This window comes from Anomalospiza imberbis, chromosome 5 (genome assembly GCF_031753505.1).
Source record: "Anomalospiza imberbis isolate Cuckoo-Finch-1a 21T00152 chromosome 5, ASM3175350v1, whole genome shotgun sequence".
Classification (NCBI taxonomy): Eukaryota; Metazoa; Chordata; class Aves; order Passeriformes; family Viduidae; genus Anomalospiza; species Anomalospiza imberbis.
This window is the reverse complement of record NC_089685.1, coordinates 12,996,245-13,018,713: the sequence shown is the minus strand read 5'-3', so window position 1 is coordinate 13,018,713 and position 22,469 is coordinate 12,996,245. Positions and strand designations below refer to the sequence as shown.

Genomic DNA, 22,469 nt, shown 5'->3' with positions numbered 1-22,469 from the left:
GTAAGCCAAATTGTAGAGACTGTGGAGATGATGGGGGACTGCAGGAAGAAAACAGGTGGCTGAATTTTTGAGGTATGTGAAGAAATTTTAAAAATAATCCGTATTTTTTAGGATACTGAATGACGCAAAAGAACTATTGGACCTCAGGCTAACACTTTTCAAACCACTCTACTGACAACATGTCATAACCAGACCAGAACACAACTACAAATAACAGTATGAAATCTACCTACATCATGCCAAGAGAGTGAGTCAGTGTTAGTAATTTGGTGCTTTTCTTAATAATTGGGGATTTTGCCCAAATACTACTGAAAATCATTCCTCTCCTCCCTCTGTAGTACCAGAGGGTATTTGATGTGTGTGTATATATATATATATATGTATATATGTGTGTGTGTGTATATTTTTTTTCTCAGATTTCATGCCATCACTTTGCCTGCCCACAACATTTACCAAACTTCTTACCATCCTAATTAAAAATAAATTCCCTCAGAAGCTTTCCAGCAAAATGTCTCAGCCCTTTGCAAAGCACAGTTAGCACAGGGGACAGAAAGCTCTGTGGAGAAAAGGGAGAACTTGTGCTGTTTTGGTGACATTAATTCCCTTCATCTTTATATCCCTGTAATCACTAGCATACAGAAAGCATGCTTAATACTGATCTACCAGCATCTTCTTAGTATTAAAGTATCCTGTACACAAAACAGTGAAGACAGCTCTTCTTACATTCTTTGATTTTCTTTATTTTCAGGTTTTTAAAGCACTTCTTCTGATATTTGCAATAACTGATTAAATATCAATATATTTAATAATGCAACCCATAGTTACACATAAGTATTTTAGTTTCTCAGCATTCAGTGCTTTGAAAGTCTGTACTACCATTTGAAACAAACTAGGAATAGCTTGTTTAGAGGATTTTGCTAGAAGATCCACTGATCAACACTTGTAACTTACTTGAAGTAATTTATCATGTCTCAGTTAAAAGCAGCCTTTACTAATGGGTAACAGCTTTCTGTGGCGATGATACTCCCTCTTCTGCAAGCAAAATCACATGTGCAGGGACCTGCCTACAGGATGGAGTAGAGCCCAGGGGAACACAGGGCACCACAGGCTATTCTTGCATCTACTGTGGCAGGTCTGCACTCCAAGGGACTGGCTTCTGGAGAACCCAAAAAGGTGTAAGTTAATAACATGCTTTATAGGTCAGCTGCAAGCTTCTTTTGTCCCAGATATGGAGAGCACCAGGTGGGCTGTTTTATATGTAAAGCAGTATCTTAGGGGAAGGAAAGTTTGGTAATACTAATTGATTAAATGGGATTTTTTAAGACCAAGGTTGACCTGAGAAATCCACAAAGAACATACATCCATATAAATGCCTTCTCTTTGTTAACAGTCAGTTAAGAGGGTCACTGAATTCAGGATCAAGCATCATCTCTGTAGGTGTCACAGTCCAGTAGGGAGATAAATTTGCTTGAGAAAAATGTCTTGTGTCAAACCAAGTACCATAAGGGAACTTTTTGTGTGGCATCGAGCTAAAGCATCTATACCAGTACAGTGGTTCCTAGCCTGCTTTTGGCCTGAGGCAAAGATGGTCACTCAGATGAGGCTGAGCTAAGATTTGGGAATTAGCATATGCCAGGCACCCTTTCCAGAGGGTAGCCTGGGTGAAGCTGTGCCGCTTTAGAGGCTGAGACTTCAATAATAAGGGTGTGGGCCATTCTCTGCCAGAAAATGGTTTCAGACAAGTTTAATTTACTTTAATAAGTTAATTTTAATTTATATACATGGAACTGTGGAGTGTGGGTGAAACCTTAGAGGGACAGGCACTGCAGCTGCTTTGGCTTTTCTCCTGCCCCAGGGGATTCAGATCTCCTTGGTGTTAATGGATTCTGTGATGCTGCACAGCAGGAGAGTGTCTCCTGCTCCAAATTTTGAGTAGTTTGGTAGCAAACGGAGGTGTGAGGAAGCAGGGTGGCCATTGCAGGAGTGGTATCAATACCCAAATACATTAGTGTTACCCTGTGCTGTTGGTTTCCTGCCAGAGGCCCTAGCTACAGATCAGCTTCTGGGAGGGAAGATTTCCAAAAGGAGTAGGACCTTACGTGGAGACTTGCTGTCCTGTGTCTGTGCTGCCGGGGACCAGCTGTGGACCATGTGTCAATCACTGATGAAGGTCACTCATGAGGCATATTTTAGCATTATTCTCTGTGATGATCCCATCACTACTGACCCATACAGGTTGGCAAGTTGGGAAACACTGCAGTGCCTGTGGCTGCATATGTGCACATAAGCACATGAACTGTTTGCCAGGTACAAAACCCCATCTACCTCCCACAGCTGTACCTTTGCAATGGCTCTTTTGAGTCAGGACTAAGAAATTTGCAGAGCACCAGCATCCCTTGTATAAACAAACACGTTTGCAGGCAGGCACTGGGGCCCTATCAGAAAACAAGATGGTTGGAATGATAAAGTACCATTATAGTCTTGAAGGAGCTGGGTTTGCTAAGATTGTGCAGCTTCATTAAGGAGTTTTTGTGGGTTAAAGCATGTTTGAGCTGGTAAAAGTAAATGAGGGGTAGGCCCTGACGCCCATGCAAACATCCAAAATGGTTGCATACCCAAGGCAAAATCTTGGAGCTGACAGAATTCCTTCAGGGTGAAACTGCTGAGCAGAAATTGCTAAAATGCTTTAATTAAACCACAGAGAGGAGGAGAAGGCAGATATTTCTTGGGAAGGAGAGCATCTTGTGGTGTTTCCTCATGGGACTTGACTGCAATGGATCAGAGAGAAGTCATTGCTTCAGACAGGAGCTCTGGCCTAAATGTCAGCCCTTGGCATCTTCCTGCAAAGAAGAATAAGGATGCAGATGTGTTACAAACAAACCTACCCAGAGAAATGGGGCTGGGGGGCTGGTACTGCCCCCCTGCCATGGCAGCCCTCACTCCTGCCATGGCAGGAACTGGGTGGAGGAATGTCCCCAGCATGTCCAGACCCTGCTCACTTGATTATTTTTTACATGCTTAATTTCTTTAGAAGTGTTTGATTGATTTAAAACACACATCAAGGTGGCACAAAGAGCAAACAGGTTCTCCACAGAAATCCTGTGAATTGTTGCTCTGCCATTCACTGTTGCAGGCAAAAGAGGCACCGGGAGATGCAAGAAGGAAATCTTCAAAGTTAATTATTTACTGGTTTATAGACTTTCAGCTATTTCAGCTTGGCAGGTTTGATAAGGAAGCCTGGAGCTTCAGCAGAAGCAATTAGCATGACTTCTGTGAGATATTAGTGAGTAATTGTGCCATTGTTTATTTCCTGTAAAGTGACAGACTACTAGAAAGGGTTTGCTGTTGGTAGATTATTTGTGTCTGGGTGGATGAATTCACCAGGAGAATGACAAGTAGGAGCAAGAACACTACAAAGACTTTCTCTGTGACAGTACAAGGACATGCACTTCTCCCCATCTTGTTCACTAATACATCTTCTCTTGCTTTTTTCCTTGGTGTTAATAATGGTGATGATTCTCAGAGCCAGGTTTGTATTGGTATTAGCCCTGAGAAGACGCCAGGACAGGAACAAGAATAAATGGATGCTGGCAAATGGACAAATCACGGGGCAGATTTGTGCATCAGTCCTAGAAGACTAGCAAAAAGATGGAGGTGTCCTTGATAATCAATATTGAAGAAAATAGTGGAAGAAGTAGCAAAGGTTGTATTTCCCTCCATTTACAAGTAGGTTTCCTTTTCCAGTTTATATCGCTTCCTGCCAGACATGAAACTGAACCCCTTTGTATGCAGGAATAATCCAGTTCACCTCAAATCAATTCCTGTCAGCTCTGAAAATGAAACATTAGAACTACTAAAAATAAGCAACAACAGGGCATGAAATAAATAATCTACTGCTTTGTCCAGGGAGAAATACTTTCTGACTTGGTCTTCAGCAAGTAATTATCCTTGCAGGAACTGGCTAAGAGGTTAACATATCTTAAGTGCATAGCTGACCTTGTTTTGAAGAAGATGGTGGCCTGGGATACTTTTGAGGCCCTTTAAAGGTATGATTTTAAGAATAATGCTAAAGAACTTACTTAGAAAACCTCTCTTTTCAGCAGGGAGTGATTTATAATTTGCCTTTCTTTTTTTTCTGGAACTCCTGAGCATTTGGGCACTTCAGAAGTTCTCAAGGCCAATATTAAATTGTTACAACTTCTGGAAGCATTGTGAAAGATTAAGACCAATAAACTCAGGATGAATGGGAAATGTACTTTCTAAAATGCTTTACTCCAAACAAATACTTAAAATCTGTGAGTACCAGTACAGCCAGAAAAGGAAATAGAAAGGAAAATTTTGCACACAAAGTACTGTTCAGCTTGATGTTGGGAAAAACTGATGTGGGGAATCAGCAAAGCCATCTGAAACAAACAGATTATCCCTTTGCAAGAATACCTAAAGTTTATTGTAATGAAAAAAGACAGTAACTCTTAGGAAATCACGTAAGTTAATAAGAACCACCAAAGATCCCAAGGATGGGATGCAAGGCAAAAAAAAAAAAATAGGGCCTCTCAAGGCACTTTTGAAGTGATGATAATCTGCATCAGTGCAACCAAGATTGCCACAAGCAGCACTGACCTTACAGTCAATTTCAACCCTTGTACTTAGGACTTTTAATTCCAAGGTTTCTTGAAGGTTGAGTGGACTGAATGGCAAAAAAGAAGTCTTGTCTGCACTCTCTCCCTGTGTGCTGAACCTCAGCTGGGCTAATTCTTTGCAGCTGCCCAGGCAGACAGCCAGACCCTTCAGGTAGTGTATTATGGACAGAACAAGAGAAGGAGTTCTGGCATCCTCACAGTGTACCCTTGGGCAGGGGAAAGCCCAGAAAATACCAAAGGGCCTGGTATTGCTCTCCCACATGGGCTTTGTAACAGCCAAGATAAGAGCATCCAGCAAAGCAGTATAATGTAGCAGTGGGATTCCAAAAGCTAGACCATGGAGAAGGGGAAGGGATGTAGGTCAGCTCTGCTCTCTTCAATCAGGACACATGGTTTTACATATCTTCATAGGGACCTTTGATGCATGTGCACAATAAAGTTAATGTGGATGTTAAAAAACTCTTCTGCACTATAGTCCTGTAATTCTGCCATCCCTCCATCCTCCCTCCCTCATGCTGACTAAACTCTCTAATCCACTGTGTTTTGAGTTCTCTTGGTAAGTTTTTTTCTGTTTGAAAATAGTTGGTACCCTCCTGATTTAATTGCTTTCCTATTATATTTCTCTTCAAATAAATGCTCTCTGTTGTAGTCCATCTTTGGCACAGCACCTTCCCCTACCAGAAGCTGTCTCATAGACACCAAAGACACCAAAGAATGGTTTGGGTTGGAAGGGATCTTAAAAGGCATCTATTTCCAACACCCTTGCTGAGGATAGGGACACCTTCCACTAGACCAGGTTGCTTAGAGACCCATCCAACCCGGCCTTGAACACTTTCAGGGATGGAGAGTCCACAACTTCCCTGGGCAACCTGTGCCGGTGTTTCACCACCCTGATGGTAAAAAATTTCTTCCTTACATCTAGTTTAAATCTATCCTCTTTTGGTTTAAAACCATCACCCCTTGTCCTATCACTAAAGGCAATAGGAACACATATGTGAAGTGTAGAGCATTTAGAAATGATTAAACAAAAAATCATTATCACATTTGTTACAGAACTACTTCTCTGCTGCTGCTTACTGGGATTCAGCTGGGATAATCTCTCAATCTTTTACTTAGCTTTAATGGCAACAGGACAGTGACAGTAGGTGGGACTAGATGACCTTTAGCAGTCCCTTCCAACCCAAACTATTGTATGTTTCTAATTCAGCCGGGGATGCTGGTCAGCGCTGGCCGACGTCCAAATCCAGCCCCGGGGCAGGCAAGCTCGGTGCGTGGATGGCTGGGGCTGGGCGGCAGGAAGGAGCTGTTGTTTCCTGCTCGCTGTGCTAGCTGTTGTCCTGCTTAAAATGGGAGGCCAAAAAGAGAGAGACTGGGAAAGCAAAGTCTGGTTGGAAAATTTCAAGTGTTCTTGCTTATGAAGGATTAAGCTTGCCCGTGTCAAGCAAGTGACTTGGAGATTTATATTAGCACCATCAGGATTGCCTGTCACCAGCCAAGGTCTAAGTGTTATTTCTTAAATGAAATCAAAAGCCTGTCCTCCTGCAGGCAGGGTTGGCAGTCCCTGCTGTCTCCCTCAGCAGGCCGGAATCCGCCCACCGGCCGGGCCGGGCTGTGCTGGCTTTGGAGGGGTGCGTAAGGTCTGCAGGCTCTGGCTGAGGGCTGCGGGGTGAAAAGGACCTCCCTGGGAACTAGCCTGCCAAAACCAGCCTCTGATAAAACAGCCCAACCCATCCTGTAAAGACTTCTACTGCAAAATCTTGAAATAATCACAGAGGAAATGACAGGAACTCAGGCCTCCCTTCCCGCCCTGGCCAGACACTCCCTGGCGTTTTCCCTGCCGGCCGCCCGGCTCGCCGTGTCCCTGGGGACGGGCCGGGGCTGCGGCTGCGGCGCGGCCCGACTGGCTCAGGAGCGGGGATCGCAGCGCCGAGCTCCGTGCTCCGCTCCTGCCGCGAGCATGGAAATGTAGGGTCAAGTTCAGGGATTGCAGCGGCACGAGAGGGAGGAATGGAGCCATTCCTCTGGCCTTAGTGACATTTTGCTTATTTATACCAGCTGCAGATCTTATCTGGAACCTTGGGAGACTGCAGTGTGGCTTTTCTCATTTGCGTTTAAGAGGGTATTCAATTAACACAAGTGCCACAGACTGAAATACCTGCTTTATGAGGAGGCAGGGCTGAGCAGCTTAAAAATACGTAGGATTTTGGATTATATTACTTCCTATGGAACAGTTTTCAGTTCTGCTACCCCAGACCATGTATCTCTTTCCTTAAGGATGGATGAGATGTAAAGAAACCACTCCCATATTTTTATCAAGAAGGTGAGGCCATTGTGTTTGATTTTTTTTACCTTGTGGTTTGTAACGTGTCAGATCCTGGTGATAGTCTGAATCTGGTTTGGTACCTTTGTAAATTGCTGAACATCACAAGAGGATAATAAGGAATATGCTGTACATGCTCTACCTGCCCTCCATCCTGCCTCTCTTGCTTGGATGACCCCAAACGTTATTTTAAGCGCAACATCCCCCTGTTGCACAGCTTTCCTTTAATGCTGGGGGGGTTTTGGTGTGCACTAATGTATTCCTGTCCCAAAGCTACAGACTAGCAATGTGTCAGCAGGCTGCAATGTTCATGAGTGTGTATGCACAGTGGTCATCAGTCCACAGGTACAATTCTGGGCTGAGGAAATTATGCTCGTGGGACCTATGTTACTAACTCCCCAAGATTCACCTGGAAAAAACTCCAACTTTTAATTTGTGGAATTGCACAGACTGGTGGCAGCAGGACACAAGCAGGAAACATGAGAAAACAGAGAAAAAAAACACAGAGATGCCGCAATGTTTGGTAGCAAGTAGGTTCCTCCCCTTCCCCAGGCTTCCTTCTGTAGGTTGCCACCACCACTTTCCATTTGGTTGGTTTCACAGACTGTCACCCTGCATCCTGGGTGGTGGCAGCAGCCAGCAGGACATTTCCTGTACCTTTGCACAGCTCTAAGGTTCATAAAGCTGCTCCAGACTCCGGAGAAAGTGTGTGAAGCCTGTTCAGCCTGTATGGAGAAGCTGACGTTGCCTCAAGGCAGGGAAGGAACATAGAAACCATCAAGTAATCCAGCCAGCCCTGGGAAGAGTCACAGAAAGAAAGAAGTGAGCAGGCTTCGCCCTGGTTTTTGGGAATCTGCAGTTGCTCTGAGGCTGCAAACCACTCATGGCTTGTCTGTCATCTCCTGCAGGGCAGAGCGGGTTGTGTAGGCCACATAAAATGCATTTGAGTCCCACTCCAGTCCAGACTGTAAAACTGGTTTAAATTAAAACAGATTCAGGCTCTTCTTGGACTGTGGGCAGACATCATCTCTAGGAGGTCACGGCTCCCTCTGGGTCTCTGTAGGTGGGTTGTCCTTTTGCTGCCTTGACAGAGCGTTGGCCTTCCTCCCATCCCATGACACAGCTCCCTGTTTTTGTTCCTTCAGTGGGCAACCAGAGAAGTGAGTGGCAGCAGCGTGGTGACCTCAGACAGGGCTGTGACAGCTGGGGTGGGAATGAAAGCCTCCAGCTGGCACCGCTCTCTGCGGAGTGCCGTCCTGTCTGCCACGTTTTTGGTTGGTGCTTGATGAAGACGTGAGCCCTTCTCAGCTGTTCGCTGCAGCTGCGATGCCAGGGATGCCCTCAGATCTGCGTTCAGGTCTGGACAGGCACTGCAGGCACTCGCTAATCCCCTCCAGGAAAGTTCCTGCGGTTTATTCCAAACACGCAGTTTGAACTGGTTAATCCAAGCGGGTGGGCCGGTCTGGCGGGCGCTGACACATGTGCTGCTCTGGGTGAAGGTCGGCTGCCGCCCCAGGGCAGTGACAAAGTGGCTGGTTCTGCCATCCCCAGCCAGGCCTCCGCCTGCAGCCCTGAAAGCTTCTCGTCCAAATCCTCTGCAGTTCTGGGCCGTTTCCCATGCAGCTTTTAGTGCTCTTTGTCCTTCCTTAGTTTAACACAAGACTTCTGTTGCTTCTCTGGTGAGATTAGTGAAGGCTAGAAGGATATTCATCTAAAATTTTCCCATTGCGTCTTATTATACACCTGGGTCACAAAATAATTTATCGTAAAGAAGCAGATGGTGTGAAAATATGACTGTTCCCAAATTCCACAGCATCCTAGCAGATGCCATTTTAACCTTGACCTGTGTTTTTCTGTAGCCTGGTTTATCTGGCTCAGGAGAAATTTCACGAAGTTGTGCAGAGCAAAAGGGTGCAGCTTGGTTTTCATTGTTTTCACTTCTCCTGCTTGTATACGGCACAGGAAAACAAGGGGAAAATATCCTTTTGCTGTGATTCAATCCCATGTTTCTTGTGAACCTTGAGTTCAATCAAGCTTTGATAAAATGGAAACTGAGGGAATGCAGAACACATTGAGGGAAGCGTGGTGCTCAGTGCAGTGCATGTGCTTCACATTTGGCTGAAGGTTGTTTGCTTCTCCTGCCTCCTTCAAGTAATTTCACTAGCATCTATACATAAATAACTTGTCATGGCAAACATCAGCTCTGAATCCACAATTCTATCTTTGCTCAGGAATATTCATTTAAAATAGTTTTATTTTTTCCCTTTTAAACCTAATGAAACTTGGAAAACTTCTTTTCCAGTCAAATAATGTTAATTATGCTGCATTTGCATAACATATATTACATCAGCTGGATGCCAGGCTGCTTTGTGAGCTGTCCGGAGGGCTCTGGTAAATTAAATCAAGTCCCCTTCCTTCAGTTTAAGTTGCTTTTCCCAAGTCATGACTCCTCCCTCCTAACTCTTGTGACTCTTCCCCTCCTTCCCAACTTCTCTGCTGATGTTAATGCTCTCAGAGGAGTCACTAGATGACCCTGTATAGTCATCCTAATTGCCACTTTCTAACAATCATGACTTTTTAAATGTAAGAAGCAAACTTTCTTCTGGCAGGCCCATGATAGTCTCACCAAGTCCTGGCAGGGAGGCGCAGGGAAGAATTAGGGGCAATTCCTCATTGAATAACAGCAGGAAGATTTGCTCAAGCCTGTCTTTCAGGGCTGTCTGGGTTTTACATACACAGTCTCTGTACACATACCACTGCACTCAGAAATGCCTCGATCAAGGCCAAATATTGCTTTGCTGAAAATCTTGATTCAAAACTTGAAATGGAGGCAGCTTGCAATGTACTAATAATAAATGACCCTCCTACTTACACATTTTTGTCATATTTATTTGAGTAGCTTCAACTTCTAGATGTATGGAAGGCTTTGTTGTCAGATTAAAAACCTCTATAGTCAAAGTAATTTCTCTTCCCTGTCTCAGACAGCATTTACAGCTGACTCATCTGTGTCTGACTCACCTGATGGCACAGCAATTGCTTTCAGGACAATCCCGAGAATGGACAGTCAACTACAGGTAGGAAATTTGGGATGCTGAAGGCAGAGTCATGGGTGGAGGTGGTGTTGTCCTAGGAGGACCCACCATTCCCATAGATAAATGAGAGATCCTGCTGTGTCTTGGGAGCAATGGGCACATCCAGTGCATCCTGCTGAGTGGTCAGACATGTCCAGTACAGTCTCTGCATATTCAGTGGTCTTAGTGGTCACACAGAGATGGACTTCACAGCAAGTGTCCTTCATGTCTGACACATGAGGTGTTTTGGACCACCTGTGCAAGTGCTGAGTGGGTTGTCCAGATTATGCACAGTGTCACAATGGGATCAGGATGTACCAGACTTAACTCTGCACACATATTTATCATGTAGGTGCTTGAACAAAATATGTCAATACACTACAGACTTCTCTTTCAGTCCCCAAGCTGGTGCTCCTCGATGTGTTTTGGCGCTGATAATCATGTGGTCATAGAGTGGGTCGAACCAGCTCAGTGGTGAAGCTGACTGTGCACATAGACAGGCACCAGTATTGGTACTGGAGAGGTGATGGGAGCAGGCAGGAGCAGGCAGGGCTGCTCCTCTTGACAGCAGCTCATGCTTAGATTGACATAAATCAGCCATGGCACCAGATTCTCAGTGATTCATCTGGGATTTTAGCATGTTGGATAGCCAAGGTAAAAATGTGGCTGAGGCTCATGCTTTGAAGAACTTGATAAAGACTTGAGACCAGCAGACAACTTTCTGCTTCTGTCTGGTAAAGAGGGCATAACTGGGATATTGGGACAATTGGTAGTTCTGGTGGAGCTGGCTCGGACACAGGGTGGACTAATCTGTGCCACAATAAAAAAACAGGATCACCAAACCATGGGGCTGGACATATGTGGAGACAGAATTTACACCTCATTTGAGTAATGTATCTGCTGATCTTCTCCTAGTTAAACTTTCTGACCAGTCCCAAGAAAAGGATCCTACTGTAGCATACAAAGAACATAGTTTTTCCTAGTAGCACATCTGGTCCTTAACTCAGGCAGTGAAGTCCTGCACTGTGGTGCTCAAACCCTGCTGATTCCCTGTCTCTTCCTTCTGTGATGACCCCAAAACCTTTACAAAACTGCAGCATATCAGTGTCTTTGATTGGATCTTCCCTTGACTTTGGGGGCTTGGTGGTATTACTGGGCTTCTCACTTAACAACATGGTGTGCAAAATATCATCTTGTTCTGGGCTGTACTAGGGCTCTGGAATACTCTGCCTTCATAAATATTTCTCTTCCCTTGTCCTTCTGGAAAGTAATTTCCCTTTACTTTTTGATGTATTAAATAAGTCTCTCTGCTTAAAAAGAGACTAAAAATCTGGCATCTGGGAGAGAGAAGACAAAGGAAAGACAACAAGTTGAGTTCTGGACTGCGGGTCAAAACCTTAATCTGTAAAATCCTAACATGGAAACATGCTGAAAAAAGGAGGGAACAGGAGTGAGAACTGGGAAAACTGCTTCAGGCTGTTGTTTTCTGGCACAATGCCCAGCAGGCACTGCACCAGGCAGCTCAGACCTGGAGCCTGTTTTCCCTGCTGTCTGCTGCCTGCATCGTTTTCTGGCCTGGGACGACATCTGGCTGGCATATTCTTTTCCACACCCCTGGAGGAGTGCTCTTTCTAACTAGTTACTGCAGTGCTTGGCATTAAAATATAGTGAGTTAGACTACAAAGTAGCATAAGATCGGCTTAAAAATAATGAGGCTTAAGTGCAATTGAGCTTTGAGTACTTTTTGTTTGCCTTCTGGATTAAAAAAATTTACAATATGTGATGTCCATAAATTTCACCATGACTCTGAGTGCTCAGAAGTCACCTTAAGAATAGGACAAAAGCAGCAAACAAACCAAAACAACAAAACCAGCAAAGTAAAACAAAACAAACACAATACATCCATACCTCTTTTTTGAGAAGTCCAGAATAAATTATTTGGGGTTTAAAACACTAGTTATTATAAACTCTCAATTAAAAAATTAGGGTAATTAGCAATAGAAAGTATGAGGGAGATGGTGGGAAGAGAAAAATCACAGAAATGGGGAAGAAGACTCATTACCTTCAAGAGATTAATCAAGTCCAGTAAGAAACAGGGGCTGTGATGATGTAATACCACAAAGTTGTCTCCAGATTTTGAGTATTTTCCCAGTGTCTGGAAAGACTTCTCCCACTAGCAGACAAGGGTCCTAGATGAACAGAATACACAGTCTGGAAACAGACACCACTGACTAACACTGGTCTTCTACACTGCCAAGCCAGCCTATGTGCTCCTACATCCACCAGGTTTTACCAGCACGAGGAACTTGGGCTTAACTTCTTTCACTTCCTTCTGGGTTTCAGCAGCACCTTTGCTTAACAATGTGTTACACTTTTCACCAACAACCTGTTGCAAATCTTCCAATCTACCGCAGCATTTCAAAACAATTTTCACAAAACCTGGTGTTCTTATACAACATGAAGCAGAGGTACTGTGTGCTGGCAGAGTTGTTTAATGTACTGTCCAGGTTGCAGGCACAGGTCTGGGAGCCACATGTTGGCTCAACCTGATTTTTTCTAGCTGGGGAATTCTGGAGAAAACACAGCTACAAATGTGAGGGTTACACACCAATAATTTCTCTGTTGGTCTATATACCTTTATTACATCTCAACATAGTAATAAAGCTTTCTGGCTTTAATTTTTACAGGTAGAATGGATAAGCTTAGGTAAATACATCTCTTCCAACTACAGCAAGAATATAATTCAGTACTAATGACAAGTTAGCAGTATTAATACATTAAAATCTGGCCTCTGTGCACATGCATATGAGTTAAAAACATACAGTAAGAAGATGGGAATTGTACCCTTTAAGAGTGTAGCCCTACACATAGCAGCTGCTCTGATATCATGTGTCAGCATCTCCCTGTTGATGTTTACTTAATTATTGATGCATTTGTGAGATTAATTAAGCATTGGAGCAGCCTGCCCAGAAACACCATGTGCTTTTCACCACTGATGTTTACGGGACCTGAATGGATAGTGCCCTGACCCCATGGAGCAGGAGGTTGCACTAGAGGCCTCCCAAAGCCCCTCCAGCATGAGTGTTCCTGCAGTACTGTGACTCCATGCTTCCCAGGCATGGATCTCAGCTTCTGAGATTCTTCCCTGCACTTTCCAGTCTATAAGAGTTCAGCTGAGGCTCTTCATCCTCTGTAATTCCTGTAAAAAGGAAAAAAAATACACACTACTGAAAAAGAGTAAAATGTGATGTGTTTATGAGTTTTTTATGAATTCTGAATACAGATATATATGTATTTTGCTTTTCTACATTGAAGGAACCTATAAGGGTAGAGAAGTAGTGAAAAAGGGAAGGAATATATAATTATATATAGCATATATATAATATATATTTTATTTGGTGACAGCTCTCCCTGTGAGTACAGAAACACAGTCTAGAAATGACTGGGAAATCTGAGTATTACCTGCTGTGGTAGTTCCTCAGAGCTCAACACCAAGCAGTGACTGCTGTCCTGCAAAAGCAGCAGGCAGAGTTATTTAAGAGCAGGCAGAATTATTATTAAGTGTGCTCACATACATGCAGTGCCACGTTATTTAACAAATTCATTTTGAAGGCCCATTGTCTAAGGCCTCTGAGAAGACTACCAGGTCCCTCAGTATGAAATGCATGAAATATATGTGTGTGGTGATACTTTCTTATTGCTTTGGGACCTTCTCTGCCAAAAATCCTGTCCCAACTCTAGTGTTGGTTTTGGACTTTTCCCAGTTTACTTCTCTGGGCTTTGCTACATCCCCAGTGATTTCCTTCCTCAAGCCGTGCCTGTGTATGATGGCCCTGCCTCTGGTTCCTGTTCTCCAGCTCCTTTGGGAGTGGTAAGGGCCTGGGGGCATCACTCTAGGAGGCTGCACAGCCTTATCAGGCAGGAAGAGTTGTTATTGGTATTCCTGCCACAGCCTGGGTCTCGCTGCACCCTCACATCACGCTTTTTCTCATGATCAATGTATTAATGGGTTCTAGAGTCCCTGCATTCTTCCTCTGGGATTAGGTGCTTTAGCTGCTCCCAGCCCTCAGCCTGGTAATCCATAATCAGATTTCACCCGTTTAGCATTTCTCAGAGCAAATGCTATCTAGGATGACCTAAATCTAATGTTCTGTTTCTTTAGGGACCATCCATTTTCTATGTTCTGTCACCTTTGAAGATGCTCATAGTTATTGCATGATCATAGCTCATCAATGCCACATTTAGTATCATCTCAGAGTCGTTATTTCAGTAGCCTCCTTAACCTCTGCTTTTTCAGCTAGAGCAATTTGGAGGAATGCTGACCAGTTGTGGTTGTCTTCTGGGTTTGACTTAAACTACATAACTTTCCCATTCATTCTGATGCCTCCTACTTCTGCTGTTCTATCCCTTCATTCCATGCTCCCAAACACCACTCAGAGTGTGTTTTTAAACACACTTGAACTTCTGTTTTTAAACACGGTTTTAAACACACAAGTTTTAAACAACTTGCAGCCTGCCTGGCTTATGCTGGAGCTGAGAGTGGGTCTGCAGACAGCCCCAAGCTGAGTGGTGCACTTGGCATGTCTGAGAGATGGGATGTCATGAGGAGGGACATGGACAAGCTCCAGAAGTGGGCTATGGCAACCTCGTGAATTTCAACAGGGCCAAGTGCAGGGTCCTAGTGACAGGACAAGTGATAATGGTTTAAAAGTGGTACAGATTGCCCAGAAATGCTGTGGATGCCCCACCCCTGGAAGTGTTCAAGGCCAGGTGGATGGGCTTTCAGCAGCCTGGTCTAATGGAGGGTGTCCCTGCCCATGGCAGAGGGTTAAAACTGGATAATCTTTAAGGTTCCTTTAAGCCCAAACCATTCTATGATTCTATGGCTCTTGGAGGGGGTAAATAGAAATTAGTGTCTGTCATATTTGGGAAATGCAGAAACCTGCCCCTGGGAAATGTTGGGCTCAGCAGGTCTGGGAAATGCTTATAAAATATTAAGCAAAGTTCTCATCCACAATTACAGAGATAAAGCTTATTCTCCTCAGTTTTGAGACATTCAAGCAAAACCTTAGAAGTTCTCAAACTTCGTCTCAGGCTTTATGCAGTGTGAGTTAATATGGTGATGGTTTGTTTCATCTCTTGGATTTTGCCCTGTCTCTGGGAGGCACGGGAGGGAAGCGTGCACTGGTTTTGTTACCTTGATCTCTATGAAGGCAAACGCAAAGCTGCCTTTAAGTAGCTAACTCCGCAGGGGCTGCTGCGCCAATAGATGGCAGCACAGATAAGGACAACATCCATCGGGCCTGGTGCTGCTCCAGGAAAGCCTGTCCACTGCTTTCAGCATCCCCAAGGTACCTTGTGGGTGAAGAATTTTCACATTTAAAGCAAAATAAATTAAAACCTGTAAATGAGGATTTTCATATTATATTAAAGCATATAAAATAAAAATTACCCCCTCCCCCCCAAACAGTGATGGCATGTATTAATGTAATATATTACATTACTTCCAGTTGCCATTTGAGAAACTCAACAAATACAGCAGGCACTTAGTAGACCCTCAGAATATTCCAGTGACACTCCAACTAATTTCATTTTTTAATGGAAAAAAAATCGAAGCAAATAGAGAAGAGACCTAATTTTCTTTTTCAGACTGAATATCTAGCTTATTACTAATTTTGCATTGTGTTGGCTTAAAGTTATATAAAGGAGAATCAGGGTGCTAACTGCATGCCTGTAAGCCTGACATTTGTGCTGATATCCCAGAGTCTTGCCTGACATCTTGTGCGAAAGCCATGCTTGAGAGTTGTCAAAGTGATGAAGTTCCTGGTTTTTGCTATGGCAGAGCAAAATTCCTACCTTCCTGTGCTGGGATCTGACAGGAGAATCCTGAGTCTGTGTAACCGGTAATGTAGCTGATGATCTAGTCCATCTTCTGGTGTTAAACTGTGGAAATACTTTTAAAAAAATGTGGTAATCATGTCAAAGAGACTTCATTCTAGCATATAGGATTTTGACAATCTTTATTTCACTTTTCCCCTAAGAAATTACTAACAATATATAATTTTGCTTATTAATAATCCTAACAGCTATATTAGGCTAATATCAAGCTACCTTGCACTTGACAAAATCAGAGTAATAATCCATGTTGTTACACCAATTTAAAATTGGTTTGTGGAGATTAATTCAGCCCCAGCTCCTAGCTTTTTGGAGCATTTTCACTTCCAGGCTGTTTTCCCAGGTGACTGAGCTGATGTTCAAACTTGGAGGCTGGTGTCACACTGGTGATCTCAGGAAGTGCTTTGCAGCAACTTTTGGAGCTGTTTCAAAAGGAGAAGAGCTTTGTAGTGTCTCATAGGCAATTAGGGGCCACATCTCCTCTTGGGAGTTGATGGGCATAAAGTCTCTGCTTATACGTTTTTCCCTGGAGATTCTCCTCTTGCAGAGGCAATACTTCTCTCGTCACTTTGTGAAGTGGAAAAGCTGTGTAACTGGCCCCCCATCTCCCCCCCTGCCCTGTGGGGTTATAAGACTATCTGGACGATAGGAAGGATATATCACTTTACTTTTTAAAATGCAAAAGACATTTCAGAAGGCAGCATAATGTAACACTAAGCGAAAATTTAAGAGAGACAGATGGGTAATAGAAAGCATCACATCAGAATCTGAGCACTGCAAGCTTTGGCTTTGTGTTTTCAGCACCATGACACAAATATTATTTGATCTAAAGGGAAGAGAATTGATTTTTAAACTGCATATTCTACCTTCTACAGAATTCCAGGCCTTCTGTAAAAATCTCTACTCAGATTATTAATGTAGGCTTCTGAGGATCACAGACCAAGGTGGAATGGCTGCAAGCATGCCTAATGTGTGCATGTACTGCCAGCTACTCCAACAGCAGGCAGAGCCATTCCATTCTGTACAGAGCTCCTTTGGAAGGAGAAATGTGTAAATCTCTTGGCTTCAGCACATGGGGAGAAAAAGTGTTGCTTTCTAGCACTACCTCAGAACCTATTCAGCATATGGCTGTCTTTTCAATGTATAAACTGGTTAGGACAAATCTGGGTTTTTTATTTACTTTAAACTGTCTAGATCTTATTCCATTTCAAATCCTCAGAGAATCAGATGAAACTACTAAAAGTTTTAAATGTTTGAAGGATATCAGAGTAGCAGTGAAAACAGACAGAAAGCTGCTGGGCCCAGCATTACATTTTCCTCCCTAGAACAGGGAAAGATGGACAGTGTGAGGGAAGCTGATCTATTACTCTGATCAAAATGTGTCAGAGCCTGGGAGTTTGGGCATAATTAGATCCCAGTCACAATAATTTCTAGATCATCTCCAAATGCAGATACTGCTGCATCAGCAGCATGGAGGCAAATCCAGTATCTCTTTGACAAGGAAATACTTACCTCCTGTTGGTGCAAACTCTGGAAGGATGTGACAGCCCCTGATGGCTCCAGTGTACCTTCACGTAGTGAAATTAGGGGGTGATCAACTTCTGAGCTTTTCTGTGGCATCCAAATCACTTGTTTGGGATTTCCACTCTATAAATAACTGAAATGCATTGCCTATAAAAATGAACAGCATCCTACAAACCTGGCAGTTCTCTATTTAACCATAATTAACTTATTTATAACTTACACTCTTCTTTCTCTTACTATAAACCAAATTTTATACCAAACAGAGTAATTAGGAACTTTATATTGTTGCCCATATATGGATATGTAGCCAGGTACCAGAGGGTGGAGATGACTTACCAGCAAGGTTCTCCTAGAGATTTGACCCATGCTTACAAATCCCTGCACCCATTAAGGGATCCGATTCTGCTTGGACTTTACAACCTGAGGGACCTCTGTAGGTACAGATGTGAAGGAGGCGTCCAGGCTTGTGTTTAGGAGGGCAGTGATCCCAACAACAGCTGCCCTTATCGCAGATGAGCTGGAGAAAAGCACTCACACTTTATTTTAGTATGCTACAAAAGTCATTATTGAACTTTATTAGGTACTTTAATACCAAGCATACTTTGAAGTAACAAAAATTATTGTTATTACTTTTACAGAAAGTCAGGTATTTCAACAGTTTTCTTTACAGTTTTTTTGACTTAAAAAGAAATTACAGTTGACAAGTTACAATGGAGTGGGATGTGAAAGTTGTAACATTTAAAAATATAAGACATACTATTCTTACTGAGTCAACATTTAATGATGTACATCCTGGTACATCTCTCCCTTCTGACTGTGTACAAACTGTACATATTCACTGAGCTGCCCTGGCAGGGTTGTGATGCCTTGTGATGGCACTTCTTTTGCAGTGTTTGTGTGTATTTAGAAAGGGCTTTTACATTACAACACCAGCATGATGCTAAACAAAATAATATAATACAGACAAACCCTATTTTGGTGATTTCTGTCACAGCAGAAGTGCCATGACTGCAATAATGTGGGATAGAGGTAAACTCAAGGAGCAAATGAAGATGGTGATATGAGAGCACATCCAGATAACAAACCCTTTCACAGGCTTTGAGGTGCGGGTTTGGTTGTGATTCTGTGAAGAGCAGAAAATGAGGATGGGCTTCACTGAGACACCACTTAACAGGGACTCCTGAATGCATCTGGCCCCTGAGGATGTGCATTTTCCAGCTGACACTGGTTGGGCTAACCACAGATTTTAAAACCTGTCTGAAGTGGGCCCTGAAATGAGTTTATGCTGCCTCATGTGTGAAGTACTTGGTTTTTACCTTCCATCCCCTTCAGGTCAATAGCAGGTACTGGGAAGATGTTTATGGTGGTTGACTGATTTGGGTGGGGTTTTTGACCAGCTAGTGCTGGTCCTTTAGAAGTCAGAAGAATTTTCTACATCCAGTTACAAGAGCAGTTTCAGATTAAAAAAAGTTATTTTTTTCAAATGCTGCCCAGATTCACACATATATTTACTTGGCTGACATCCAAGTGAAGTCAGTGCCACATTGGTACCTTGGTAGTTAGATAGAAAAGTTATCTAATTCCCTGTATTTGTTTACTGGCAGTTTGCTTAAAGATAATTTTTCTTTCAAAAGTAAAATAAATTTTTTGAGATTCATGCACTAAATTCTGGAATAATTTGTGTTGTGCAGTCAATAGTTAAAAAGCAGTTTTAACTCATGTTTTCCTCATGTCTTCAGCATTTTGCATTATTTGGGATCAACACTACCAATTAATTATTATTTTAGCCATTTCCCCTAAAAGCCAAAGAATGAAGGAACAGGCTTTAAAACCCCTGAAGGAATCAGCACTGGAGTGCTCATTCTGCTCTGGGTTAATCTGTGATACACAGGAGAACCTAGAGGCATGTAGGGAGCGAGGTGCTCCGGACCGGTCCCGAGCCAGGACAGACGTGTGCCTTGGTGGGAGTGTTAGAGAGGAGCAGAGCAGGGGTCCCTGCCTCCCTCTGCTGCTCTGTGCCTGGTGCTTCGCATCCAGGCCTTGCACTAAGAGCTCCTTCTGTGCCTACTCCTGTTTTACTTCTCAGTGGCTTCTGGAGCTGAGTGTGCTCTTTGGGACCTGGGAGGGAATGACTTCCCTGCCACTGCCCCTGGGCTATTTGCATCCAGCCCTCTCATGGCTATTTGCACATGTATTTGTTTACTGGTCTGTTAATTTTTGTATTGAGTTTAAACTCAGGGGTTTACTGAGTTGTATTGAATTTGAACTTAAGGCCAGAAGGTCTCATTAGATCACCCTGTCTGATTGGCATTAGCATGGGCCAGAGAGTGTCACTCCACAGTTGTATGGCAGAACAGGAAAAAGAAATGCCCTTGAAGTGAGCAGCAGCAGGTTACATTTAAGGGATAAATTACTTTCTCCTATTAAAAAAGAAATCAAGGGCTTTTATTTTGTCACTTCAAATACAAACAATTCTATGCATCTTGGGAAATTATAGCATTATGATATTCAGTCAGACATACCTTATAGTATATATGCTTCATAGAACTAGATTATAAGTCAGAAATAATTTTTGTGTCTTAAGTTTGTTACAGACATATTAATTGGAACACATATGCAGTAAAAATTGAGAAGCTTTACAGTTTTAGTCAACTTATTATACAGTGAAGTAAATGAAGTGCAGCAATGTAGCAGTAAAAGTTATGCTTTTTCCACTAGATGATGGAAACATTCAGAGTCTATAAATGCTAATTTAAGAGAGATGTCCTAACAGCTTCTTGGCTACTGGGATAGGAATAGTCTGAAGTTAACTGCCTCTCTATTGTGAAAGGTTTTAAAGCTTTTTGCTTTCTGTCCGAATAAAAAAAATGACATTTACAAACCTCTTCAATGCATATATATTACATATGTTTATCTAGCAACAACTACACCCCTTTTAATTTATTCCCCAAATGTGACTTTTCATGCATGTCTTCTGGATGCTGTATTCAGCAACAGTTTCTAATGAGCTGGTGTGTAATCCATGATTGCATTTCTCTTCTGAAATCACTTCCATGTCTGGCTGATCTATGTTTAGAAGGTGGTGCTTATCCATCAGGCATTTTTGTACTTGTCAGCATTCTTCTCTGTTGGAGGCCCTTTCCCAAGCTTCTTCCCATTTTAATGTTGATGTACAAAAGCTGTTATTCATTTGTTTTGTGCTCATTCTAGTGAGGATTGGCTTAGTAGGACTGTGCAAAACAGAGAAAAGAGAGAAGCTGGTTTACTGCCAGCAAACATAAAAATGTTCACTCTGTGCTTAGCTTAGAGCAAGCCTCTGACCAATATTCTAATGCACTTCATTATATGTATTTCCATTTGTCACGAAAAGTGAAAAATTTAATCTGTAGATTGGATTTGTAATCTGAAATTTTCAAAAATAAATTTTCATCTGCTAATTGACACAGGAAGTCAAAATAATGAAATTATTTGATCTAAAATTTGAGCAATATGAAAATAAAGATACAATGCGTATGGGACAAGAATGACATTTACTAGATGAATACCATAAATTGAGTTAAAATTCTGACATTTTAGTTCCATATCAAAAACTTCTTTCCCTCGAGGGCACAATCCACATTTGCAAACATGATAAAATAATACCTTGTGTTAAATGTTTTCAGATCAAACTCTCCCTTAAAAACTAATTCTCACTGCCCAGGTTCCATGTACTTAAGCAGAGCTGCATACAGGCCAAGGGGACAGGGGCACTGGCACTGGGAGCAGGGTGACAAAGGCTCCCCCTCCTCGCTGCAGGTGACAGCCCCTGAGCTGGTGCTTCAGGGGGCACCATTGGAACCAGGGCTCAGTGAGGAAATCTATTTGCAAGTTCCACGCACAGGCAAAGGTGAAAACCTGGCTGCCCCAGCATTGGGCAGTGAGCAGAAGGTTCTTGCACCAAATGAACTCTGCCAGTTCACCATTAGCTGGATTGTCTCAGACCCCTGAGACCAAACCATGAAGTCCTTTGTCAGGCAGCCTCTCCACTGCCTCCTGTGAAAGGGTCATTGCTCAGGGGCTCTTACAAAGCCACATCCTGGGGGAGAGGATGGCCAACGTCATCACAACCCCAGTTCCTGTATCGTAACGCAGGGGCCTCTGCATGAGACTGCTGGAATGCAGAACCAGGGGTAAATCACTGGTTTTGTCACAGCAAAAGAAAAAGAATGAATTTAATTATGAAATGAAGGCAAGCAAAGAATTTCAGGATTAGAAACACTTAAAAATATTACTGTAAGAAGACTGAAATATTTCATTTCCTCCCCCCATATTTCATGGAGCCGCCACTTTGCCTCAAATTCCTTACACCCTTGACTCTTGTGGTCACCTTGGCCTGCAGCTAATTCACCTACAGACCCAGAGAGCATGGTGCCCCAGGGCAGGATACCCAGACCTTAAAGCCTGGGGTGGTGGTACCAAGAACCAGTGAGCCTGGTGGTGGCAAACCCTTCTGCCATGGACCTTGGATGCCTGCGTCTCCATCAACTTCCAACAAACTGACATTTTTCAAACAAAGTTTGTTTTGGAGGAAAATTCCAGACTTGTTCAGCATGTATCTGTAGTTCAAATTTATTTTACAAGACACTTTTAATTGATGTTGCTGAGACTAGAAAGTAGCAAATAAGTATGTAAGAAGCATAACATGAGCTAGGGAGGGAACTGAAGAAGAAAAATGGGTCAGTTTTGTTTGTGTTAAAAAATTAATATGAAATATAATGTTCACTGTGGTAAAAACATTTTTATGATGTGAGTAAGTAATGAGATGGTAGGTTCCAATTGTAAAAGAAAGCTTGCCATTCATACTTCCATGAGCTTCCTTTTGCCCTTTGAAACATGTAGCAAAAATGAAGGATAAAGTGTGGATGAGAAATGAAGACACTTGTGATAGATAATATATATTAAAAATGGTCTGAGTCTGGAACTTTGGTGTATTTTATAAATGCGGTTACTAATGTTATTAGTGTGGTAATTAGTAATATA

At 42.8% G+C, this 22,469-nt stretch overlaps 1 protein-coding gene and 1 long non-coding RNA gene across 4 annotated transcripts in view; one reads left to right on the top strand and one right to left on the bottom strand.

Moving 5' to 3' along the window:
• Positions 1-20,132, top strand: part of LOC137473746 (uncharacterized) — a 55,533-nt gene extending 35,401 nt beyond the window's left edge. Inside the window, exon 3 of the long non-coding RNA XR_010998967.1 lies at positions 112-20,132. This is a non-coding gene — a long non-coding RNA (uncharacterized lncRNA). The remainder of the gene's footprint in view (positions 1-111) is intronic.
• The window catches only part of LHFPL3 (LHFPL tetraspan subfamily member 3), a 234,217-nt gene continuing 229,735 nt past the window's right edge, over positions 17,988-22,469 (bottom strand). For all 3 annotated transcript variants that reach the window (XM_068189671.1, XM_068189670.1, XM_068189669.1), the window contains one exon: positions 17,988-20,680. Coding sequence is in view for 1 of the 3 variants with exons in the window: in XM_068189669.1 (XP_068045770.1) it covers positions 20,652-20,680 (29 nt within the window). In the remaining 2 variants the exon portion in view is untranslated. The remainder of the gene's footprint in view (positions 20,681-22,469) is intronic.